The 26,728-nt window shown below is 42.2% G+C and overlaps 2 protein-coding genes across 7 annotated transcripts; both read right to left on the bottom strand.

Moving 5' to 3' along the window:
• Positions 1–19,393: 19,393 nt before the first annotated feature.
• Positions 19,394–22,959, bottom strand: LOC136528410 (mRNA-decapping enzyme subunit 2-like). Of its 6 annotated transcripts, XM_066521364.1 has the most exons (7): positions 22,482–22,959; positions 22,369–22,397; positions 22,219–22,277; positions 22,058–22,141; positions 20,851–21,360; positions 20,620–20,744; positions 19,844–20,231 (listed from the first exon to the last, which is right to left on the bottom strand). In XM_066521364.1, the coding sequence occupies exons 1-5, from the start codon at positions 22,541–22,543 to the stop codon at positions 21,331–21,333; spliced, it is 264 nt and encodes an 87-aa protein (XP_066377461.1). In that variant the 5' UTR covers positions 22,544–22,959; the 3' UTR covers positions 19,844–20,231; positions 20,620–20,744; positions 20,851–21,330. The 6 variants fall into 6 exon arrangements, 1 of the variants encoding a protein (XP_066377461.1); XR_010777073.1 differs by adding an exon at positions 19,394–19,834 and having other exon boundaries at positions 20,132–20,231; positions 22,058–22,397; positions 22,482–22,619; XR_010777074.1 differs by adding an exon at positions 19,394–19,777 and having other exon boundaries at positions 20,132–20,231; positions 22,058–22,397; positions 22,482–22,619.
• An 878-nt stretch (positions 22,960–23,837) lies between these two features.
• LOC136526189 (zinc finger BED domain-containing protein RICESLEEPER 1-like) lies at positions 23,838–26,072 on the bottom strand. The gene is made up of 3 exons (XM_066518946.1): positions 25,491–26,072; positions 25,370–25,381; positions 23,838–25,304 (listed from the first exon to the last, which is right to left on the bottom strand). Exons 1-3 carry the CDS (start codon positions 26,070–26,072, stop codon positions 23,838–23,840), a joined length of 2,061 nt encoding a protein of 686 aa, XP_066375043.1.
• Between the last annotated feature and the right edge of the window lie 656 nt (positions 26,073–26,728).

Raw genomic sequence — 26,728 nt, 5'->3', positions numbered from 1 at the left:
TAGTACGGAGCCTGGTTTGGGGAGGAATGTTGCCTCGGACCCAATCGAGCCGAATGTCGTGCTGCCAGGGAGTGAGCAGCATGCGCCTTCGTCGGTCGTGCCGTTAGCAGATGCCGTTGGGCTGGGTTAATAGCTTACATAATATAAGTAGTTAGTAAACGTAAAAAGTTTAAGCTCGTGGGAGAGCCCCGGTGTAAAACGTTCGTGTGTGTTTTAATGACTGCAATTGGTTTTTGTTTTTGTGATGGAGTTGCTCCATTCGGGGAAGCTTGTTCCCTTTCGTTCCTTAGTTTTCCCTTAACATAATTTTGTTTTTTATTTCTTTCTTTCTCGTACCTGCCCGTTTGTCTCGTAGGCTGCAACTTTGTGAGCCCGAGGCATGGCCCATGAGGCTCGGCTGGTCGTAACCATAGGAAAAGGTGGGGTGCGATCAGTCGAAATGTTTTAAAGCAAAGCTACGTAAGGTAAATCAAAGGAACTAACTGCCCTTTTGTTCGGGTAGGAAGGAGTTTCTCCATATGAAAGTAAAAGAGTACTTAAGGTAAAAACAAAACAGAGGGGTAGTAGAGCCCCATAGTGGAGCCCCCGAGCGCCCCGAGCCGAAAAGTGTTCGGGTTGGGGTGCTTTTATAGGAGCATTCGCTAAGTAAACAAAGGTAAGACTAAAACTTAGGAAAAGAATAAACGACATAGCTGTTCCAAGGTGCTCAGAGAGAGCGTCGTCGTTGTTGTCCTTTAGTTGCTAGGCGTCTGGTCTGATCACTTCATCCTTCAGTCGTCTGGATCCTTGCCCACTACGGCCCCTTCTTCGGTTGCTGCCTCTTTGCCTTTTTCTCTCCTTGGCATGCTAGACTACCTCAGTAGGCGCTTGAGGAGCTGGCAGTCCTTGTAGAGATGTTTGACGAGATAGTCATGGATGGTGCACGGGCTCTCCATGAGCTCATGAAAGTGACCTAGAGGGTCTTGCTGGGGCTGTATGCCCGCGTTATCGGCTGTGGCAACCGATGCAGAGTTGGCCGGTCAGCGGCGATCCTTTTTGTTCCTTTTTCTCCTTGCATGGAGGGGCCCTCGTCTTCATCATGGTGCTTGGCCTTACCTTTGCCGTGGCCTCCGTTGAAGCATGGTGGGAACGACACTTGCTAGAGGTGTTGGACAAAGGTCCATGGTCCTAGGCTGTCAGGGCTGGGACTCCGGTTGACGCTACGTGCATCTCGGTTCGGCCCGAGCCGTGTGTAGATAGGCGGTCAGCACGGAGCAGTCATCAAGTCAAGGTGAGGTGCCATTGCGGCTTCCTAAGCCACACTCTGTGGTTGTTGCGGTGATAGGGTGTAGCGCCCCATCTGCTACATCCCTGTTCCCCGGACGGGGAGCGAGGTCATGAGTCGGCATTATGATATGAAGCACTCCGCTTGTTGAAGGGCAGCGGTCTCCAATAGTGCCCGGAGGTTCTGGTGGATCGCCCGTTTATGAGGGTCGTTCAGCGGCAATGTTCTGACTGGCCCGAGCGAACTATGGGGGATCGGTCCCCCTAACTGAGAAGTTGCGCTGGACCTAACGGGCGTGACCCCGAGCGCCATTCGCCGTTCTATGCGCATGGGGCGCAGTGTTGTGCGCCGAGCACACTGGTGCAGTCGGTGGCTGATGTGACCACTGCAGTCGTAGATCCTCCCCATGCTCACGTGTGAGCTCGAGGATCTCCGCATGAGGGCCTTGAGGGGCCTAGGTTCATGAGGACTCCGTTACCCCTAGCGGCTGCTTTGGAGCGTCCTCCATAGCGCACTCGCGGGACGGATGGTGGCTAGGTGCCACGTCATCGATGCTGGAGCCATCACTCCCGGCGTCGTCATCCATGATGTTGAGGAAACAGGTAGGAGCATAGCTCGCCATCCCCATGAATTCATACTTGAGAGGGAGTGGCGCCATAATTTTTTGGAGCCCCTAGGCGCACGTGTCCATAGGAGACACGAGGCCATAGGGGAACCGGTCGTACGATGGCGGCGATGGGGACAATGGCAACCCTCCGGGTATTCAGCAGAGGATAGAACGTAGTAAGTGAATAACAGCATGTATATTACTCACAGTGAGGTTTGAGCAGAGAGTTTGCTCGGAATGAAGCGCTGATGCCGCGCTGTTGAAGTCGTGCGTCCCAGAGTCGAGGGAGGTCGTCTCTTCAATGGGTGCTGGGTCACTAGTCTCCTCGCGGAGGTGGAGTACACCGAGCCGGTCGGTGACAAATTCTAGGCTTCTGAAGTGGAAGGCCTAGGATGGCTCAAAAACAGGTGGAACCCACATCCTAGCGGGCGATAGTGCAGGAAACTCCAATGAGCAAAAGCGAATCGTATCACCCGAGCCCACCATGGTGGGGGTGGCGGAAGTATGGGCCATCCGATGACAAAAAAAGTGTTCAACGTACAGCGTCTTCCCCACGGACGGCGCCAACTGTCGGTGCAGAAAGTGACCAACTAGTGAATATTTGTAGTTTTGTTGTACGTTGTGATCGGAGGTGGCCTAGCAATCAATGACACAGGATTTATACTGGTTTAAGCAATCGTGCCCTATGTCCAGTCAAGGTCGGTCGGTGACTTTATTCTTGAGCCCAGGTGCTCGAAGTTTGCTGTGGGGTTACAAACGAGAAGGAGAAAGATGGGGTGTACAAGAGGCCCGGTTGGCTCTGGTCAGAAGGGCCAAGAGCGATGGGGACTCCGCTATGAGCTAAGTGTTCAAGCATGTGCTTGAGGTCTAAACCCGGCGGTTCTGTGGTTGTGAGCTATTGGACTAATGAATCTAAAGGAACTGAGCTTGGATGATTCTGTCTCGGTCTTTTTCGTTGGAGGAAGCACACCCCCTTTTATAGATGAAGGGGATTGCTTTACAAGTGAGAGGGTGAGGGTACATATGCTGCCGAGCCTTGTTGCCCTCACCGGCGGGTACAAGATAGTGGTAGACGCCTACAACACTATTGTTGTCACTATAGAATGTCAGATACACATGGGAGGTCATGCTGCCTTTTTTAGGGATGGTGGACATCGGTACCAGCAAATATTGTTTGATGCTTAGAGGCATGTGAGGAGTCTCGCTATGTTCACCCGGTACGATAAATCCTGGTGCCCATACCGCTATCGATGTCTAGAGACACGCGGGGGGTCTCACCGTATGGGAGTTTTAGCGGCCCCTACAATACTATAGAGGGAGATGTCGGCGCCTACAATACTATTTGTATCAGGTGGCTACAGAGTACTATTCTGTGTAGGGTATGGTCCCTGGTACAATGGTTTTGACTTGTGAGCCTTGCCTTGCCTTTCTCCGCACGTCTTATGGTTCCTACCGTGCGGGCGTCCCCGGTCGGATGGCTCCAGTTGGCTCTGAGTGCACCGGTCGGAGAATAGCGATGAGCAGGGTTCTTATGAGCCTTGGTCGACGGGATGCGGGGTTAGAGTCGGAAGTAGGGCTTAGGGCAGGCCTTCCGATCGGAGAGGCCATCCGGAGATGGTTGGAGCCTGAATCGAGCGCTCCGATTGGATAGGTGGGCTGAAGTAGCTGACGAGCGGGCGTTGCTCTTCTTGGGCCTGGCCTTCCGGTCAGTTGCTAGACCGCCCCTTTGCCCTGTTGTTTTTAGACTCTTGGGCCAAGCCTTAGCGCAGAAGCCGGTCCCTGAGGGACCCCGGGTTTATGAATCCGACACTTTGATTAGAGGAATTTAAGAAGTTAATAGCAGTTCCAAAATCTTCTGTGTAAGGTTTGAACCTCTTTAAACCAGATTTTATAATCAGATTAATGATATGACAAGCACAATGTTGATGCACAAGGCTGTACTTACGCTTAGAAGGTTCAACAAGCTCAGGTGTAGGATCAGGACCCAAATAACTAGTAAACATAGGTGTCAAAGTTTCCATGGCCTTAGCATTAGAAGAAGCATTGTCTAGAGTTACAGAAAAAACCTTATCAATGAGACTAAACTCCTCAACCACACAAGCAACTCTTCCAGCAATATTTTTACCAGTATGTTTCACCTCAATCAACTTAAGCCCAATAACCTTTTTCTATAACTCTCAATCAGCACTAACAAAATGAGCAACAACACTAATGTAATCCTCCTTAGTATTACCAGACCAAATATCTGATGTCAGAGCAACAGAGAAAGCAGCAGACAACACAGAATTCTTAAGCATATTATGACGTTCAGTAAACAGTTTACTCAGATCTCTAGTGATGGTCTGTCAAGATACTTTAACAAACCTATGGTTATGAGCACGGATAAAGTAATCCTCCCAGGCCTCTATCTCACTAATACCTAACAGCAAATCAAGCCTAGCAATCAAGCGATACAATTTTGATCTAGCAACATCAGGTTTATAGTCCCAGATATGCACAGAACTATCAGCATTGTAAGCAAGCCTAGACTGAACCCTAGCAGCTTGATCAGTTTTCTGTCTACAAGATTTCTGGTGCCTCTTCAAGTGCCTAGTGCCAGCATTAGATCTAGTAGACAAAGTATGCTTACATATTTTATAGGTAGCTTTAGTGCAAATTTTCCTACCATTCATAGTCTCATAGATCTCATCAAAATCAGCCCACACAAAAGATTTATTGTAACACACTAAAATTTGTCACTTTTGAAAATAGAATTAAAATGATTTATTTGTGAATTTTTGTGCACATGAAAACATAGGAAAATAAAAATTTTCATTAATTTAAAATTTATCATAAGGTAGAAACGTGTTTGTTGCATTTATGTCGGTCGCACCTCGTGTTTCTATGTGCAAAATATGTGTTTTTTATACGTTTAGGAGCCAAATATCTATCTCTAAGAATTTTCTAGCTTCTTTATGGAATTTAGTTCCTACCTCTTTCACCTTAATCTTTATGTTCTAAGTTCCCAACAATATTATTATGAGCTCCAAATACTATATTTGGGTTCATCATGTTCCATAATGTCTCTGAGAATTTTTCCTGAATTTTCAGAACTTTTGGAGTATTTTTTGCGTCATAAATAATAATTCTAGACTTTTCTAGAATTATTTTATCTATGAAATTCATTAATTCTGAAAATAATATATATCTATTTTTTCCAACGCTCAAAGCCCGTGTACAATAGTCCTAATAAATCCTAAAGGCCCATGCATTTATTTACTATTGGGCTTTAATGATTATTTAGGCTCATTAGTAAATATGGAGGGTGCAACATCAATTAGTACCATATTGCTAGTTGATATAGAGGTGGGGAATTTTTCACCCTATAAATCTGAACCAACCCCTTGGGCAAAGCACAACAAAACTACCGTAAGGAGTGCCCTTAGTTTGGGAAATCCCTCGTGTAGTAAATTAGATTTTTCTCATCCTTCTCTCGCCGTCGCCGTCGTCGTTGCGTTGCCATCTTGCTCCTCCTACGCTGCTGAGGTACCCCTAGGTAAGACCGCTGTCGCCCCCTCTCTCTTCTGTGCCTTTTTCCCTTCAAAATCGTGGCCGTAGGCCTTGAATCATGCGTGCCGCCGAGTTCGTCGCCGCCGGCCATGGCTTCCACCGCGCTGGGCACTATAGCCGGCTGGTTCTCTCCTCTTTCCCCCTCCGTGATCTAATCAGAGCCGTCCAAAATAGATCCGACGGTCCATATTTCATAATACCCTTTCGCCTGCCAACTTTGTAAAGAGCCCCTCAGTTTCTTAAAAATAGAACAAGCCGTCCTTTGTGTATTCCACAACTTATGTTTTCTTCCTTTAAAAGCGTATTTTCATTTGGTTAGTTCGAAAATACGTTTTTAGTTATTTACAGTTTTGCCACTCAACTTGTTTTAGCTCTAACTTCTTCGTTTTAACTCTGATTTGATCCGTTCAACTTGCGTTAGGTTCATAATTTCATAATCTACACGTTAATACTACTGTTAAGTAGGTTTTCAACTTTTAAAATTTGTGGTTAGATTTAATCTATTATTTTATTAAAGCAAATCTTGTTTATTTCATATCTTCTACGGTTTAACTCCGTTTTAGTCCATTCAGGTTGCGTTAGATTCAAAGCGACGAGATCTACATGTTAGTAACAGTAGTTTCCATGCCAATATTTCTATAATTTCATGGTTTAAACTCTAATTTAAATAATAATTATGCAATTGGGTTTTATAAATAAAATATGACTTGTTTTACTTTAGTATTACAATTCAAACTTAAATTTGACTTAAATTATATTATCTATAAAATGTCTTATATATGTTTTTATATAATTAAAGCACATGAAGCTAATAGTTTTATGAGTAGATCTTTCGGTAGTTGTATCTTTTCCACCATAACTCTGATTAGAGTGGTTTTCGCATCTGTGTGTTCGTAGCGAGACATAGATTCGTTTTATAAACTTTTCATCTTGATTTTATGTTTGGTGTACTGTTCTAATTTAGATCTATTGTTTGCTTCATGTATGATTGCGTGGATGCTTGTGTGGTGCTTTATGATTTTATCCAGTCGGTGAGATATACGTGGTGATCAAAAAGAAGTAGAAGAAGAACGTGGAAGATTAAAGCTTATCGAAGGATCGGTGTTTAAGGCAAGTATAGCATGGGATCTTCCTTGTTACCTATTAACCTTTAATCATTTAATTCATACTGCATGTGTCTACCTTGACTGCCACTAAGGATTTCCTAGTACTTTGTTATCCTGTACCTTGACGCCTTTGGGTTATTGCATTGGGTAGTATGATGCTAGTGCTCAAGTACAACCATGATCTTGTAACTTGACTAATGGTATATGCAATAAACATTAAAAGATGCTTTTTAGCAACATGGAATCAGGGGCTAGAGCATTGGGCTATTTTTATGGTGCTTTAGATTCCTCTCCCTAAGGACTTATCTATAAGTGATCATCTAAGACTTATAGTACAACTGTGAGGGCTATATGGCTCTGGCTTTAGCTTAGTATGAGAATATTTTCTAGCTTGTTAGTGGTTACCTTTATTGGCGTAAGAATGGCTTGACGAATCGTGTATAGTGTGGCCTCTGTCCCCTTATGTATAGGCTACGCGCCATTGTGCCATCAGGAAGGGGGGCTCTACATCTATTTGCTGAGTGAATCTAATGGCCCTAACTTGTTAGACGAACCTTTGAATGGCTTCATAGTGAACCCTGTTGACCTTCTTTAGAAGTGGGTCAAGAGATTAGCTACCTCGGGCGAAAGGATAAATCACGACTCATAGTAAAAGTGTACAACCTCTGCAGAGTGTAAAACTGGTATATTAGTCGTGCTCACGGTCATGAGCGGCCTTGGAACATTTACAGAATAGATGATCACTAATGGTTAATGATGATGAACACTAATGATGAAGATGCTCATTAATGATTACTGTTTATGCTATTCATTATTCATGCTTACCTGATCATGTGTTTACATGGGCTTGTGATAAACTTATTGCTACTCAATTGCTAAAATCATGACTCATTAAAAACTAACCGCAGTTGAACCAGTGTCAGTCTTTTGAACCTTATGAACCCTATGTTATATTTGTTGAGTACGACATGTACTTACGCTTGCTTTATTTTTCAATTATTTGGATAAAAATCTCGGATGGGTACCAGATTGCTAGAGTTTGGAGGAATTAGGCTTGTGATACAGTCAGTTGTCCCTGTGGATTTGGAGTCTTTGCCTAAAGATCAGAGTTGTCTTTCTGCTATCTATACTCTAAGGTTATAATCTTTATACTAATACGCTATGTATTTAAGCATTGTCTTTTGATATTACCCTTATTTGTAGCTATATGTGGGATTTGACTTCCTAGGCTCACATATGGTGTGTATCTAGTTTTGTTCTTAAAACCGGGTGTGACAAAGTGGTATCAGAGCAATGCTGACTGTTGAACGTAAGTCTAATAGAAACTGGTCGGTCTAAGGTTTAGAAGTTGCTACAAAAACCCTTGATCTATGAACCTTGATATTTTCTTCTCTACTGTATCTCTACCCTTACTATTCATCTCTACCTTGGTGCTTATTTTAATGTCTTTATTTTCATATCCATCCCTTGATTTGATATGCTTTTAGAACTGCTCATCATCACCTTCTTGCATAATCTAAAGATGAGTCTTAGGATTTTTACCCCTAGTACAATGAGAACGATAGTATTGCAAGTTGAGTCAATGATTGAATTATGCACCTTTATTGCTTGTTGAATTGTCATTATGCTTATGATTGTTTTGAATCTTTGTAATGATTGCAATGATCTTGTTGGGTGTTTCCACAATTTTATTTAGTTTGTAGGCCTAAGGTATAAGGATCAATGCAATAAATAGTTGGGTTTTGGTTTTCTTCTGTTTTTCCTATCTTGTCCTTTTGAAGTAGTCTGCACTCTTTGGCTTATATCTCTATTCTTGGACAACCAAAAATCATGAGAACATTCTGGACAATAGTAGACTTCAATATCTTTCTCTGAGTGCAAGAATTAGCCTAATAGCTATTTTGGTTGTGGAGATACGAAAATCACAAGGCGATGCATCTGTGCTGTTTAGAATCTGAAGTAGTTTCTATTGTGCACTATTTTCGACTAAGTTAATTGTAGAATTTGGAAAAGTGTTCTATAAGGAAGTTGTGGAGAATTTGATAAGCTTTCCAACGGTATAAGCTACACCTTCATTGGATTAATAGAATGATAGTTACAGCCATTTTACGATGCTGCTGTTTTTCTGCTCGTGAGGAATTCCAGATTTCTTGTTCTTACCCATACACAGGAGTATCAATGGGATGACAGAATGTCTTGATATTAGTTAACTCATCTAGAAGGAGGTGCAAGCTATACTTTGGTGTCCCCTAGTTTATCTTTTCTTAAGGGGGTAGCCAAGTGAAGAATTTGTAATATGAAGTATCCTACATTCTAGTTTGCGCAGCAGAAGCGTGGTGGTACCCAAAGATATGAGAAAAACTCAGAGTCTCAATGAGGTTTGATTAAAGGTTCAAGGGAGGTTTATCCAAGATCATCAAGATTTTGGTAGAGCTACCGGAGAAGCTTTCAAGTTAGTTTGGATAAAGAAACTTTCAGGTAAGTGTTTGAAGGAGCCCAAGAAGAGGTTGGAGTAAAACGTAAATATTAGCTTTGCCAGATCTGGACAAGAGCTTCATATCTACAATGATACACCTTGTCAAGGTGTGGGATGTGTCCTTATACAAGAAGAAAAGTAGTGGCTTGTTCATTAAGTCGACTAAGGAAGCATGAGTTGAACTACCAAACATGTTATCTTGAGTTATCTATTGTGAAGCATGGAGGTAATATCTTTTTGGAAGTAAGAGTGACATCGCGGTGGATCACAAGAATCTACAGGACATCTTCACTAAGTTGGTTTTGAGCTTGTGAAATCCTCGTTGGAATGAAATAAGTTATGACTTAGAAAAGTGCTATTGCTTCAAGGAGCAAAGTCATGGCCGATGCCCTTAGCAACGGAGAATTGTGCTAAGAAGGTTCGGGTGACACCAAGGACTAAGAATTGTATTCCAAGTTTGAGCAACTTGACTGGAATCATTAATGTTTTGAATGTTGGTAGTCGAAATTCCTTCTGACTAAGAGATTCGTCAGGCTCTGTTGGAAGATAAGTATTTCAAGGAAGAAATTTGGTATTATAGGAAAGGTGCTTAGTGATTGGAGATACCAGAGTATTGTTTGGAGCATTTATCAAAAATCTTAGAATTAGTTGGGCAAGTGACTTGGAGTAAGATTCACAGGTATGCGAAGTAAGATGGAATTCTTATCAAGACGATGGAACTACATGAGGAAGGAAAGAAGAGTCTAAAGATGGAGTATTCCTGTGGCAGAACCTCCTAAGTTATAGGGCCCACATGCACCTGTCACTGTCCGACGACCTTTGACATCTATGCATATGTTTCCATTAACTTAAAAAGACTATTGGGTGTCCTCGGGGAACCCCGAATCATCCACGATTTCTGAGCAGGATCACATTACAGAGTCATTACAGTATTACAACATTTATTCAAATATCAACACCAGAGTAAAAATAGCGGAAGTCTTATGACAACATAGTTTACAAACCAGTTGTTTCAAACCTTACAACTAAGTTTGATAATTATTACAAACCATAGTAGTAGTGGAGTGGCATAATTAACATATCCATAACACACAAAATAAACATCTTGCCCAAGGATCACACATTTACTTCTCATTGTCAGAACGAATGATAGTCATGCAGCACGATCCAAAATAGATCTGCTCATGAAGCTCACCTGCAATAAGGGGTCAACGAACCCTGAGTATAAAAGTACTCAACAAGACTTAACCGAAATAAAACTGATAGAACTCAGGAATGCGGCTCATGGGATTCAAGGTATGGCTTTAACAATAATCAAAGTTCTTTTGCGTAAAAGCTCTTTAACAAAATTCTTTAATTCAAAGGTAAAACTCTATAAGTACCTCATATGAATCTGCCATGATCCGTAATGAGATCATGAACTTCATATCAATCTCTTTCGCAAACCTTTCTCAAGTTCCAGTTATTAATACTACGATGATGAACAGTGAGTTGAGTCTCTATAACCGAGGAGCAACGACAATTCGAACCGATTAAACCTAGCTGGGAATTCTAGACCACACGACATATGCAGGTCCCCGACCTATATATACCAACCTGCACTCAGATCCTCTAAAACAAGAACGGGTCCGCGCCACCCGAGAACACAGTACTCCACCAATCCAGCCCATGGCCACATGGGTACACGCTATTCCCGCCATCTCTCCACTCCCAGTGCGCGAGTAGCCATTCTCGTACTAGAATCGCCAAGTTAAGGCTTACCGGAGTATGTGGTTAGTACTATAAATTCTCACCTCATGCAATTTAACAACGGACGTGCCTTAATCGACACAGGCGGAAAGAACCTGCTCACAAGACCTCCATGTCTTGTGGCTCACACACACCGAGTCCGCCCAGTCTAGATTTATTACTCTACATTCCCATATCACATGATAACATAAGTAACAAAGGTTCCATTTGAAACTTGCATGTGACAGTTAATCACCTGACTTCATCGTTCTACGCATAGCTAAGCAAAACTAGGCACATACGAATTTAAAACTGGTAATATAGTAAATATGGAAGAACAAGGTTGGTAATGCACCAATTAGGCTCTTACTTAACTCCTAATCACTTAATGCAGTAATGGAAAGCAAAAGCAAAATTAATTTGTAAAACACAAGGTAGGGTTGTATGCATCCGGGGCTTGCCTTCGTTGACAGAAAAGTCCGGTTCCTACGACGTTTCACAAGTATTTGATCCGACCTCAACAGACGGATTAACCTCTTCCACAACTTGATTAACTACCACGTGTTCGCCTTTGTTCACTACACATAGTAACAATGCCATATTTAACATGATGCGGGATACGAAACATGATGCTCGATGATGGATGCGAAAATTAACAATCCGAATACAACTTTCCTTTGCGGTACAGTTGCAAATCAATGAACTAAATCTTTTTCGTAACACATACATCAATTGCCAAGGATCATTATCAACTAATGACTCAAGGACATCACTCAATCAAAAATTCAAACAAAAACCTAATTCATTAAAGGTTACTATTTGCTTTTATGAATTAATTATTTGATTCAAAATTATGAAATAAATCAACTTATTCTAATTGAGCTCAAAATTTTTGTAAATGTTCATTACATAATGAGTAAGTGGCAAAACCAATTTCATAATTTTTGGACAATTAAATAAGCCTAGAAAAATCATAGAAATCCATTTATTAATAAATTGAGCAAATTTTATCACATTCAAAAAGTACTGAAAAACATCATTTCATATTTTTCTTAAATACTATACATCACAGAGAAGTCACACAAAAATTTTCATAATTTTTGGAGCTCTAATAAATCTACACAAAAATAACAAAAATAGACACTATTCATTCAAATCTGAAAATAGAAAAATCCATTTGAACGCTGAGTCGCTGACAATGGGTCCCACCTGTCATCCCTAACCTCGCGCGTTTGACCACGACGGCGATGGCGCTGACCGACGTAAACTCGTCGACGGTGAGTCCAACGGCGACGACCAAAGTACCAAAACGATCACCAAGACTAGGCGCATCGATTGACGTCCCTATCAGCACTGATTACGGCCCTATACTAGCTCGACGTCAGCCATGGCAGACGCGGTGGCATGGCAACGCTATGCCGGCGGTGTGCAACCGGTAGAGCTCAAACAAAGGATCCAGGAAGCACTAGTGGCTCACCCCGAACATGTTGAAGCAAGGAGCAAGGGCGGAGAAGCAACGGAGAGGCGTGATGACGATCACGGTGATCACGGCGGAGCAAAGATCGCCAGTGAGGAAGAACCGGCGACTGCAGAGGTCAAAATGAGCAACCAACTATGGATTAAGTACCACAGCATCGAAATGAAACGGAATCAACCAAAACCAGGGACGGAGATGCACCGTGGAGCTCTGGCCGCGGAGAATCGTGCTCGGCGGAGGAGTTGCCGGCCGTGAGGAAGAAGACGATGCAACTCGAGTTCCCGACGAAGACAAGCCAAATTGGTGGGTCGGCTGGATGCGCAAGGAGTAAGCGAAGCTGGAACTAGCTTATCAGTGACGGTGGAGCACAACAACGACGGCGCGGGCTCGCCGGAGATGAGCAAGGCGACGGGAAAAACAGAGAAGAAGAAAGGGCAAAGACGACGGTGGCTCAGGCTATAAAGGGGGGCCAAGAAGCTCGAGGAAGCTGCGCTGTGGCCTTCACCACGCCAGCGTGATGCCAAAACGGCCACGACCACGCCTGGAACGCCGAAGAAGGAAACGCCGGCAATGTAGCTTCGGCGGTGGACACTGTTCACCAAAATTACAAGTTTGCCATTCACCAAAATTCACAAATTACTCTCAAATTTTCATAACAACTCAAAAATCTCAAAAAACAAAAGTTGTTCAAAATCAAAAGTTCTACAACTTTGCTTTTATAACCAACTCCTAATTCGATCTAGATTTTGAAATGAACTTTTAAATTCAAATGGGGAAATTTAACGAATTACGCCTTTTTAAATTACTCCAAATTTTACTAAATAACTTGAAAAACTCCAAAAACAAACTTTGTATAACATGTCAAGCTCTACACTTTTGCTTTTGGGCTCAACCCCAAAATATGCTTAGATTTTGAAATGGATTTTTAGGGTAGGGTTTAAATATTGAAAATCAGGGTTTTCGGAATTTCAAATCAATACAAAGGTTTCAAACTTGATTCAAACAATACCAAGCAATACTTAACACATAAATATAAACTTGTTTTAGTGTGTGCATCTCAAAGTTTTCACCAAATGCCAAATGCTTTGTAATGCATATGATGATATGTCAGGTTTTAGTATTTAAACACCCGAGGTGTTACAATTCTCTATCTCTTAGTCAATGTCTTCCGAATCTTGGGGACGAGATTCATCTTAAGGGGGTAGAATTATAACACCCCAAAATTTGCCACTTTTGAAAATAGAGTTAAAATGATTTATTTGTGAATTTTTGTGCACATGAAAACATAGGAAAATAAAAAATTTCATTAATTTAAAATTTATCATAAGGTAGAAACGTGTTTGTTGCATTCATCCCAGTCGCACCTCGTGTTTCTATGTGCAAAATATGTGTTTTTTATACGTTTAGGAGCCAAATATCTATCTCCAAGAATTTTTCAGCTTTTTTATGGAATTTAGTTCCTACCTCCTTCACCTTAATCTTTATGTTCTAAGTTCCCAACAATAATATTATAAGCTCCAAATAGTATATTTGGGTTCATCGTGTTCCATAATGTCTCTGAGAATTTTCCCCGAATTTTCAGAGCTTTCAGAGTATTTTTCGCGGCTTAAATAATAATTCTAGACTTTTCTAGAATTATTTTATCCATGAAATTCATTAATTCTGAAAATAATAAATCTCTAATTTTTTCCAACGCTCAAAGCCCATGTACAATAGTCCTAATAAATCCTAAATGCCCATGCATTTATTTACTATTAGGCTTTAATGATTATTTAGGCCTATTAGTAAATGTGGAGGGTGCAACATCAATTAGTACCATATTGCTAGTTGATGTAGAGGTGGGGAATTTTTTTCCCTATAAATCTATACCAACCCCTTGGGCAAAGCACAACAAAACTACCGTAAGGAGAGCCCCTAGTTTGGGAAATCCCTTGTGTAGTAAATTAGATTTTTCTCATCCTTCTCTCGTCGTCGCCGTCGCCGTTGCCGTTGCCATTGCCGTTGCCATCTTGCTCCTCCTACACCGCTGAGGTACCCCTAGGTAAGACCGCTGTCGCCCCCTCTCTCTTCCGTGCCTTTTTTCATTCAAAACCATGGTCGTAGGCCTTGAATCACGCGCGCCGTCGAGTTCTTCACCGCCGGCCATGGCTTCCACCGCGCTGGGCACTATAGCCGGCCAGTTCTCTCCTCTTTTCCCCTCCGTGATCTAATCAGAGCCGTCCAAAATAGATCCGACGGTCCATATTTCATAATACCCTTTCGCCTGCCAACTTTGTAAAGAGCCCCTTGGTTTCTTAAAAATAGAACCCGTCGTCCTTTGTGTATTCCACAGCTTCTGTTTTCTTTCTTTAAAAGCGTATTTTCGTTTGGTTAGTTTGAAAATATGTTTTCAATTATTTACAGTTTTGCCACTCAACTTGTTTTAGCCATAACTTCTCTGTTTTAACTCCGATTTGATCCGTTCAACTTGCGTTAGGTTTGTAATTTCATAATGTACATGTTAATACTACTGTTAAGTAGGTTTTCAACTTTTAAAATTCATGGTTAGATTTAATCTATTATTTTATTAAAGGAAATCTTGTTTATTTTATATCTTCTACGTTTTAACTCCATTTTAGTCCATTCAAGTTGAGTTAGATTCAAAGCGACGAGATCTACATGTTAGTAACAGTAGTTACCATGCCACTATTTCTAGAATTTCATGGTTCAAACTCTAATTTGAATAATAATTATGCAATTGGGTTTTATGAATAAAATATGATTTGTTTTACTTTAGTATTACAATTCAAACTTAAATTTGACTTAAATTATATTATCTATAAAATATCTTATATATGTTTTTATATAATTAAAGCACATGAAGCTAATAGTTTTACGAGTAGATCTTTCGGTAGTTGTATCTTTTCCACCGTAGCTCCAATTAGAGTGCTTTTTCGCATCTGTGTGTTCGTAGCGAGACGTAGATTCGTTTTATAAATTTTTCATCTTGATTTTATATTTAGTGTACTATTCTAATTTAGATCTATTGTTTGCTTCGTGTATGATTGCATGGATGCATGTGTGGTGCTTTATGATTTCGTCCAGTCGGTGAGATATGCGTGGTGATCAAGAAGAAGAAGAACGTTAAAGATTAAAGCTTACTGAAGGATTGGTGTTTAAGGTAAGTATAGCATGGGATCTTCTTTGTTACCTATTAACCTTTAATCATTTAATTCATACTGCATGTGTCTACCTTGACTGCCACTAAGGATTTCCTAGTACTTTGTTACCCTATACCTTGACGCCTTTGGGTTATTGCATTGGGTAGTATGATGCTAGTGCTCAACTACAACCATGGTCTTGTAACTTGACTAATGGTATATGATAAACATTAAAAGATGCTTTTTAGCAACATGGAATCAAGGGCTAGAACATTGGGCTGTTTTTATGGTGCTCTAGATTCCTCTTCCTAAGGACTTATCTGTAAGTGATCATCCGAGACTTATAGTATAGCTGTGAGGGCTATATGGCTCTGGCTTTAGCTCAGTATGAGGACCTTTTCTAGCTTGTTAGTGGTTACCTTTATTGGCATAAGAATGGCTTGATGAATCGGGTATAGTGTGGCCTCTGTCCCCTTGTGTATGGGCTACGCGTCATTGAGTCATTGGGAAGGGGGGATCTACATTTGTTTGCCGAGTGAATCTAATGGCCCTAACTTGTTAGACAAACCTTTGAAAGGCTTCATAGTGAACCCTGCCGACCTTCCTTGAAAGTGGGTCAAGAGATTAGCTACCTCAGGTAAAAGGGTAAATCACGACTCACAGTGAAAGTGTACAACCTCTGCAGAGTGTAAAACTGGTATATCAGTCGTGCTCACGGTCATGAGCAGCCTTGGAACATTTACAAAATAGATGATCACTAATAGTTAATGATGATGAACACTGATGATGAAGATGCTCATTAATGATACTGTTTATGCTATTCATTATTTGTTTAATGATGATACTGTTTATGCTCATTAATGTGCTATTCATGATTTGTTTTACTTTAGTATTACAATTCAAACTTAAATTTGACTTAAATTATATTATCTATAAAATATCTTATATATGTTTTTATATAATTAAAGCACATGAAGCTAATAGTTTTATGAGTAGATCTTTCGGTAGTTGTATCTTTTCCACCGTAGCTCCAATTAGAGTGCTTTTTCGCATCTGTGTGTTCGTAGCGAGACGTAGATTCGTTTTATAAATTTTTCATCTTGATTTTATATTTAGTGTACTATTCTAATTTAGATCTATTGTTTGCTTCGTGTATGATTGCATGGATGCATGTGTGGTGCTTTATGATTTCGTCCAGTCGGTGAGATATGCGTGGTGATCAAGAAGAAGAAGAACGTTAAAGATTAAAGCTTACTGAAGGATTGGTGTTTAAGGTAAGTATAGCATGGGATCTTCTTTGTTACCTATTAACCTTTAATCATTTAATTCATACTGCATGTGTCTACCTTGACTGCCACTAAGGATTTCCTAGTACTTTGTTACCCTGTACCTTGACGCCTTTGGGTTATTGCATTGGGTAGTATGATGCTAGTGCTCAACTACAACCATGGTCTTGTAACTTGACTAATGGTATATGATAAACATTAAAAGATGCTTTTTAGCAACATGGAATCAGGGGCTAGAACATTGGGCTGTTTTTATGGTGCTCTAGATTCCTCTTCCTAAGGACTTATCTGTAAGTGATCATCCGAGACTTATAGTATAGCTGTGAGGGCTATATGGCTCTGGCTTTAGCTCAGTATGAGGACCTTTTCTAGCTTGTTAGTGGTTACCTTTATTGGCATAAGAATGGCTTGATGAATCGGGTATAGTGTGGCCTCTGTCCCCTTGTGTATGGGCTACGCGTCATTGAGTCATTGGGAAGGGGGGATCTACATTTGTTTGCCGAGTGAATCTAATGGCCCTAACTTGTTAGACAAACCTTTGAAAGGCTTCATAGTGAACCCTGCCGACCTTCCTTGAAAGTGGGTCAAGAGATTAGCTACCTCAGGTAAAAGGGTAAATCACGACTCACAGTGAAAGTGTACAACCTCTGCAGAGTGTAAAACTGGTATATCAGTCGTGCTCACGGTCATGAGCAGCCTTGGAACATTTACAAAATAGATGATCACTAATAGTTAATGATGATGAACACTGATGATGAAGATGCTCATTAATGATACTGTTTATGCTATTCATTATTTATGCTTATCTGATCACGTGTTTACATGGGCTTGTGATAAACTTGTTGCTACTCAATTGCTAAAATCATGACTCATTAAAAGCTAACCGCAGTTGAACCAGTGTTAGCCTTTTGAGCCTCATGAACCCCATGTTATATTTATTGAGTACGACATGTACTTGCGCTTGCTTTATTTTTCAATTATTTGGATAAAAATCTCGGATTGGTACCAGATTGCTAGAGTTTGGAGAAATAAGGCTTGTGATCAATCAGTCAGTTGTCCCTGTGGATTTAGAGTCTTAGCCTAAAGATCAGAGTCGTTTTTTTGCTATCTATACTCTAAGGTTATAATCTTTACACTAATACACTATGTATTTAAGCCTTGTCTTTTGATATTACCCTTATTTGTAGCTATATGTGGGATTTGACTTTCTGGGCTCACATATGGTGTGTATCTGGTTTTGTTCTAAAAACCGGGTGCGACATTTATGCTTACCAACAGTAGTTCCAGAAGAGGTACCAGTACTAGCAACAGATGGAGTTGAGCTATTGGAGCAGACCGGGGTCCTAGTCGTCGTCGCTCCCTCACCACTGCCGTCGTCCAGACCAAACAAGGCAGCAACGTCCTCTTGGGTGTCGTCATCGTCCTCAGGTGTCTGGCCTATCACGATGAGATCGTCGTTGCCGATGAGCGGCCAGACGATCTCGTCATCAGCACCAGCCATGGTGCCCTCGACCGCGAAGGGCTCTCCAACACCGTTCCTCAACGGTGCGCGGGGCCACCTTAGTCGCTCTATGCCACAGCTAGAGGACGACGCATCGACTATCGACCTGCATAAAGACATGGAGGAGGAAAATAGTATATCAGAATAGATCATAAACTATTCATCAATGGAAGAAGAGGAGGGTTAGGGTTAGGGTTAGGGTTAGGGTGAGGGTGAGGGTTAGGGTTAGGGTTAAGGATGTACCTACGCAACCGGAGCCTGGTGCCGGAGAAGACGATGGCCACCCAGAGAAGATGACAGTAAGGTTAGAAGGACGACGAGTGGCGAAGGAGGGGCAGACGAGGACATGAACTCACATAATCACCCAGATCTAGAGGGGAGATAGGGATAGGGAGAAGAGAGAGGCGGAGAGGGAGCAGGGAGGGGATCAGATAGGAGTAGTAGGGAGCTGCTCACTGGCGACAGGTGGAGTTAGGGTTAGGGATGTACCTACGCAACCAGAGCCTGGTGCCGGAGAAGACGAGGGTCACCCAGAGAAGACGACACACCGGTTAGAAGGACGACGAGCAACAGAGGAGGGGTAGACAGGGGCATGAACTCACATAGTCACCAAGATCTAGAGGGTTGATAGGGATAGGGAGGAGGGAGAGGCGGAGAGGGAGCAGAGAGGGAATCAGGTAGGAGAAGTAGGGAGCTGCTCGCCGATGGCAGGTGGATCGCCGAGATCACCTCACCGGAGTCGGGGAGGACAAAGCCAAGAGCGAGACTACGAGGGCGAGATCGAGAGAGCCGAGAGCAAGGCGAGGCGAGACAAGAGCAAGGCGAGGCGAAGGCGAGTGAAATAAGCTAGGGTTCAGGTGTGAGAGCCGCTGCAGCCGTGGCGTGCGCTTATATATGAGGAGGGGCCGAGGGGGGAGGTAGGGAGCCAGGGACGGTGGGTCGGCCACGAGGAGGGGAGGAGGAGTGAGGAGGGGGTGGGGGTTGGCCGGGCCACTGCCGGGCTGATCGACGTAGGCCGGGCCATGCCGTCCCAACCCATGGGCCTGAGCAGCGGCCCAGGCATGGCCTGCTCCCTCGAGCCAGGCTAGCCTGGGCTCACACGTCATCGGGCCGTGCCATGCTCGTGTTGGGCTAAAAAAGCTGGCTTCGTGCCGTGCCGTCGTGCCTCGGGCTGCATGGACATTTATAATTAAGCGTGTGCGTGTCGAAGTGCATTCATGCATCAATAGCAACTCAAAAGTCTATTATACTTACTAGTATAGTGCCCGTGCTAACGCCACGGGTTCATTCCAGGGATGTACATAAAAACAACCGAATGATGATTTTTTTCAAAGTTTTGGCTACGAGTAAACTTTCAACACGACAATAAGTAACAGTAGCAGAAGCCCAAGTTAATCAACTCGGCAAAATCGGCATAGCAGGTAACCCGGCCATTTGACCATCAGAATTACTTTAACACTGACTTATGTTAATGAACAGCTCTACTCTTCCTCTGATTCCGAATCTGACAGTGAAGTTGTCGCTGAGCGCCTTGCCACTGTCGATGAAACTTGATGACAACAACCTTGCAGTGAAGACTACCTCAAGTTGGTCAGCAGTAGATCATCCTCCAGTTGATTCAGTAGAGGTACAAAACAATGTATCTGTGGTGCTGACCAAAACAATGTGGCCATCAAGACCAACAGCACGCTTATTAGGTCCTATAAAAAATAGTTCAGAAATAGTTTGAAGGGTGGACCGTTGACAATCCAGAAATAGTTTTGACTCAAAAAGTAAAGATGCACAACAGTAACAAGTTTTTTTGTATGATACATCATAAGTTCAATTTATACACCAACAGTCTAAATAGTTGTTGGACCATCACTGAACATGACTTTTTATTGATAAATAACTCGATTCGAAATAGATCTGGTCCTCATAACAGATTAGAGAATTGCATAGCAAATAAATTGTAGGAATATTTTAACATTAGAGTAAGAGAACAAAGAGTCAAAGACCTAACATCCAAAGCGTTAAAACAAACCAAAGCCTGCGGCAGCCATCTAATTTGTGAACTGACAGAGATTGCTTCTCTGAAACAAACCTAATAGTTCATCCCTGCATAGAACAGCAAGCATCAGTTAGATACCATGAGATTAGGCTAAGCCACAATTTTACAGCAAACATGGCGAAAATATTCCTTTTATATAAGAATAGTATAATGCCCGTGCTAACGCTACGGCAGCATATAACCATACAAATTAAATAACCAAAAGGCATATATGTCCGAGTTATTAAACGCAAAAAGAAATAGATGGGAACATTTTTTAGTCGATCCCATCATATGGTCACCATCAACGCAAACAAAAAAAATGAATATATAATCAGAATATAGCATGGTTCCAAAGCACTGAAAACCTGAGAAATAGAATAGTAAAAGAAAAAATACAAGCAGGACATCATCAATGCCGCTGCGGCCTCAGGATGGGCATGCCAGAGTTTATACCTTTCCAGGTCCTTGACCTTGCTTTGATAAACTCTCAACTTCAGTGTTATACTTCATGACCTGAAGCATTCTAGTTTTTCCTCCAAAAATAAACCATGTGCAAACTCATGAAGAATAATCCCAAGCTAGTATAATTCAGAGATATAGAGACAAAAAATTAGAACGAAATATGAAAGAATATTAATGAGCCAAATAAAACAATAGGTTAATTTGAATTGAAGAAATACATACCAATTGGACTGGCATCATCCTTGGAGTTTGACAACTGCAAAACCCGAATGTGTCTATAGTATGACCGGTTCATACCTATATGATTCACTTCGTAGTTCAATCAGTGCACATTTTTTTTTCTGTAAATGGCTCTCAACTAACTGACCAGTATCAATGAATTTGACAAAATTTAACATTTCAGAGTTGCATTGGTCTGTGGTTCTTATTTGCAGTGGAGTAAAGTATCAATCTATAAATAATTCTAAGCAGAGCAAACATTTTACAGAAAAAGTCTATTAGATTGTATATTAGCACACAAAACTTTATAGTGACCAAACATTTACAGGAAAATGGCAAATAAATGCTAGGTAACATGAGTTCTTGATGAACTTGATCACTTGGAGACGGTTGCACCCTACATATCAATGTCAACGGATGACAAATGGATCATGCAAACCTAGTTATTTAACATGGGACACTGAGTTTAAAAGTAATGGATACTCACAAAGCAAATCCCAGAGCTACCAGGATCTGTACACATAGAAGAGGTAATCATTAGATTCAAAAATAGGGTAAACAAATAGCTTTCACCATATATGCTAACCATTGCAAACAGTAAGGCTTGATTTAATCTTAATCTAATTAAACTGCAACGTGGAAAGAAATTCCAAGAAACTAATAGTAAACTGCTATGATATTAAGCAAACCAAATATTGGGGCTTGCAGATCCATGAGCACTAACAAAATCAGCTCAAGAGCTCTCTTTTGACATAGATTTGGGGATACAAAATCTTGAATGTCTAACATAATTACTGAAAGAAGACAGACAGTAGAAACTCAATTGTCAGAAACGCTGCCCAAAGTTAAGACATAACTTATTCCTTTTTTATGTAATTGCGCCAAACCTTCATTGCAAAAATTCTGAAAATTTCTGTATACTATGGCCTCCAAACCTACAGATTTGTAAACTACTGATTTCTGATTTGAAGTCATTCTTATCAGGTAAAACCAGTAGGGGTAAACACCCTCTCAACTTAGCTGAAAGCACCTGACCACAGATTTTCACCCCTAAAAAACAAATTCATATCAGGAGTTTCAGAGCTCCTCTAAGGATCTATTTTGCCAATCTAGAATATATATTTCATTGCTACAAGTATAATATGTTTCAAAGAAATTGCAGCATGCACTCAGAAAGGAAAATAAACTCAGGAACATGATACAGGTTTACTTCTCTAATGGCAGATGTGTGATCTTCCTCATCTTTATTCCACTTTCCGCAAAGAATGCTCCAGCTGGCCTCAGCTTTCCATCCCTTAACAAGCAAGCACTTTAGAGAAGAGTGCCCGTGCTGCTTGGAAAATTTTATTGTCATCTCATTTTATTTCTCACCATTCCATGCAAATCAACCCATGGAAACGGAGAAAAGCTTTTTTTGAGAAGCAAAATTCCTACAACCAATCAATTAATTAACGAATCAGTAACCACTGGCGAACGCCAACTCTTTGAATTTCCAAAGGGAAAGAGATTAAAAATTTTGACCGGGCTGCTTGACGAGACACGGATGAGACCTGGCAGCAACGACAGAGTATTAGTAATGAAATGGAATCAATCAGTAGAATTGTTGTGAGGTCAATAATCATCTGGAGATTTACAGGTCTGGAAAGTTGGTGCTGCTGAAGAACTCTAGCACGGAGATGGTGGCCAGCGACGGCATGGTGGGCGTGGACAGCAGCAGGCTCCTGCGCAGGCTCGGCGCGAACGGCGCCTGTCCCAGCCTAGCTGCGGCGACACTGGTGCCGGCGGAGGGGAGGAACAGGCTCAGCTCGCTCAGCCACGACAAGCAGCTCAGGTCGAACCGCCACACCCCTTGCGCGGCTCCTTCCTGACCACGAGGTCGGACGCGAACATGATGTCCCCGTCGGCGCAGCTGTCGACTAGAGGGTGACAGGGACCACCCCTAGCGACGAGAGGACGGGCAGGCTGGTCGCGCGTACGGAGTATCTCCTTGGCCTGCCTCCAGGTGCTGTCGAGGAGGAGGAGGGTGGGGGCCACGCGCGCGGGCTGCGGCGTGCACCGGCACTAGGAGACGAGGTCGGAGGTGGTGGGTGACGGGTAGGCGCATGCGCATGGGAGGTCCACGCAGGGTGACAGAGGACAGACACTGAATATGAGTAGTCGAATTTAGATAAGTAACAAGAGAAAATAGCTAAAAGATAATCTGGTATATTCGTTTTGATGATTTTATATTTTCTGTGTGTATTTATGGGTGTGGATGTAGCATAGGTCATAACTATGAAGAAGGCATTTGTTGTGTGGCTGTAGATTTATTTTAACTTGTATTTTATAGGGGTAGATAGATAGATTATAGGGGTAGATAGATTATTAGTTGTATTAGTATTAATCAAGGCTCCTTTTATATTCCTGTAGTATATAATAATAATATACTAATTTATGAGTAGTATATACTAAGATTATACTTGGCCATCGGGCCGGCCTGGTTTGGCCCGGGCCGAACACATCGTGCCTCCCGTGCCGTGCTGCTGTGAGCCCCGTGCCTTGCCATCAGCCCAAGCACGGGCTTGTGGGCCTAAATCCGTGTCGTGCCGGCCTGCTAGGCATGGCCAAATCACCAGGCCGTGCCAGCCCGAGGCCCGTAGGGTTTAAAACACATCAAAAAATTCATCTCAACAAGAAGTATTCAAATTTGAAATATTTTTCCCCAGAAGAGCTTTAAACCAAAACCAAAACCATACACACAGAGAATAAGAGGAAATTAAAAGGATAATTGAGCTGTGTGCAATGCTGCCTTATTAAAAACCTTTCTGGATAAAACTCACCCTTGTGAGAAACCCCAGAAACTGAAGAAGAGTGCAGCACAGCTCTTATAAGTCTTAAACATGTTCAAAGGTTTATATGATACATCATAGATACAGATCATAATCAAGTCTCAGGCTCTCAGCTCACCTCTCAAATCTCACACTTTCACTGTCTCAATCTCAACTCTCAACTCAAGAACCACTAGATGCAGATGTGCTAGCAGAAGGAGCCCCAGAAGTAGATGCATCTTCATCAAGATAGAGATGCTCGAAGGAGTCTACCAATTCTTGGTTGTCAACATCATGCTGCAGTCTTCTTTCACCCAGCTCCCAATCTTTTATGCAAGCAAGCATCTCCACATGTTCAGGCAATAGTCGACGGCGTCGCTCATCAAGTATTCTTCCTATCAAGCTGAAATAAGATTCTGAAGACATTGTTGAAATAGGAACTGACATAATGTCTTTAGCCATGATAGAAAGCACTAGATATGTTAGCTTATGGTCACACCACCAGAGAAGTATATCAAAGTCATCCTCATATGCAGTGACATTGTCACTGTCCAAATAAGCAGATAGCTCACAAGCAGCAGCAGAAGTAGATAAAGGACTAGGAGCAGAGGCAGGGGAAGGTCCAACAACACCATATGCTCCAGGGCCTCTAAAAATTCTTCCCCATGCCTGCTTTCTCTTACCTGTGATGTTTGCAGGATGTGCAGCCCTCCTTTGAGACCTAGCTGCATCAAACTTTTCTTCATACTTGTTAAACAACTTGAAAATTTCAGTTTTCACAATACCATAATAAGAAGTGCAGTCAAAACCAGTTTTTTGTTGCATTATGATAAGAACATTAAATAAACCTCTTATTTTACCTCTAGGATCAAGAATGAATGCAAATAAATACAGCAGAGGTATGTCCTTCCAGTATTTTAGGTATTTAAGCTTCATAGGATAGATAATAGAAAATAGATTCTGATCCTTTGAACTTTCATGCAAATGAGTTATAATATCTAGCAGATGGTGCAGAATAAGTGGACTAGTTGGATAGTAAACACCAGAAAGAGTGACTGTGGAGTCATAAAAAACTTTCAGGAATTCAAGTATTTTATCAGCAATATACCAGTGACTTGCAGTTAACAACGTTGAGCCATAGTTGGAATTAATGAACACAGAAAAAACATCCTTACATGGAAGCAGGTGTTTAAGCATAAGATATGTAGCATTCCATCTAACATTCATATTCAAACCAAACTTTCTAAGTCTAACACCCTTAGCAATGTAAAAGTTCTTGAACAAAGCAATCCTTTGATTAGATGAATTCAAAAAGTTAATAGCAGTTCTAAAATCCTCAGTGTACGGTTTGAACCTTTTTAAGCCAAATTTTACTATCAGATTAATAATATGGCAAGCACAATGTTGATGCACAAGATGATACTTAACCTTATTAGGATCTGAAGGTGTAGGTGCAGGTTCAGAACCCAGATAACCAGCAAACATAGGTGTCAATGTTTCCATAGCCTTAGCATTGGAAGAAACATTGTCAAGAGTAATAGAGAACACATTGTCTAGCAAACCAAATTCTTTAATCACACAAGCAACTTTTTCTGCAATATTCTCACCAGTATGTTTTACCTCAATCAAGTGGAGACCAATTACCTTTTTCTGCAACTCCCAGTCAGCAGTCATATAGTGAGCAACAACACTGATATAGTCTTCCTTTGCATTACGAGACCAAATGTCTGATGTCAGACCAACAGAAGAAGCACCAGACAATACACAGTTCTTAATTATATTACGTCGTTCATTAAAAAGTTTGCCAAGATCTCTAGTGGTGGTCTATCTAGAGACCTTAACAAATTTAGGATTATGAGCTCTAACAATGTATTCTTCCCAAGCATCAGTCTCACCAATTCCTAAAGGCAGATCAAGCTTAGCAATCAAACGACATAATTCAGATCTAGCAACTTCAGGTTTATAATCCCAGTTATAAACAGAACCATTAGGATTATATAAAAGCCTAGATTGAACCCTAGCACGTTGATCAGTTTTAATCCTACATGATTTTTGGTGCCTTTTTAAGTGACCAGTGTCAGCAGCAGATCTAGCAAACAAGGTAGATTTGCACATCTTATAAACAGCCTTGGTGCAAATTCTAGAACCATTAATAACCTCATAGATCTCCTCAAAATCAGCCCACACAGGCGATTTGCGCTTACTAGTGTTACATGTACCAGCAACCGAAGGAGCAGAGCCGTTGGAGTTCATAGTCGTCGTCGCCCCTTCGCCACCGTCCGCGTCCACATCGATCGAAGCAGCAGAGCCGTCCCCAAGATCGATACTGAACAACGCAGCAGCGTCAGCTCGAGTGTCGTCGTCGTTCTCGCCCTCTAGGGCCAGGCCAACCGATAGGAGGCCATCCTCGTCGGCCATGGCCGCCTCTCTAGCCCTGTTCCTCGACGGTGCGGGTGGCCGCCTTGCTCGCTCTAAGCCGCAGCTAGAAGACGATGCATCGGCTACCGACCTGCGAAACAATGGAAGAAGAAGAAATCAGAAGCATACATTGAAAGAAAAAAAAAGAAATTAGAACATGGTTAGGGTTAGGGTTAGGGTTTCACCTGCGCAGCCAGAGCTCGGTGCTGGAGAAGACGACGAGCACCCAGAGTCTAGAGAAGACGACACCTAGTCAGCAACGACGGTGGATGGCGGAGGAGGGACAAACAGAGACAATCAACTCACATAATCAACGAGATCTAGAGGGGAGATAGGGAGAGGGAGTAGGGAGCTGCTCGCCGGCGGTAGGCGGATCATCGAGGTCACCTCACCGGAGTCGAGGAGGACGGAGCCAAGACCGTGAGAGCCGAGAGCGAGGCGAGGCGAGGCGAGGAAATGAGCAAGGGTTCGGGGTGTGAGAGCCGCCGCGACCACAGCGTGCGCTTATATATGAGGAGGGGTGGAGGCGTCGAGGTCACCTCACCAGAGTCGGGGAGGACGGAGGCGAGACCGTGAGGGCAAGAGCCGAGACCCGAGAGCGAGGCGAAGCGAGAGAGACGAGAGTGAGGCGAGAGAGATGAGAGCGAGGCGAGAAA

The sequence above is a fragment of the Miscanthus floridulus genome, chromosome 19 (assembly GCF_019320115.1).
Source record: "Miscanthus floridulus cultivar M001 chromosome 19, ASM1932011v1, whole genome shotgun sequence".
NCBI classification, from domain to species: Eukaryota; Viridiplantae; Streptophyta; class Magnoliopsida; order Poales; family Poaceae; genus Miscanthus; species Miscanthus floridulus.
This window is presented reverse-complemented; position numbering and strand designations above follow the sequence as displayed.

Coding starts and splice junctions, on each gene's coding strand:
- LOC136528410 (XM_066521364.1), bottom strand. CDS start 22,543: ATGCCGTCGCTGGCCACCATCTCCGTGCTAGAGTTCTTCAGCAGCACC. Junction 22,142..22,218: donor GGGTTGATTTGCATGGAATG/GTGAGAAATAAA, acceptor TTGCTTGTTAAG/GGATGGAAAGCTGAGGCCAG. Junction 21,361..22,057: donor ACACATCTGCCATTAGAGAA/GTAAACCTGTAT, acceptor CTATGTGTACAG/ATCCTGGTAGCTCTGGGATT.
- LOC136526189 (XM_066518946.1), bottom strand. CDS start 26,072: ATGGCCGACGAGGATGGCCTCCTATCGGTTGGCCTGGCCCTAGAGGGC.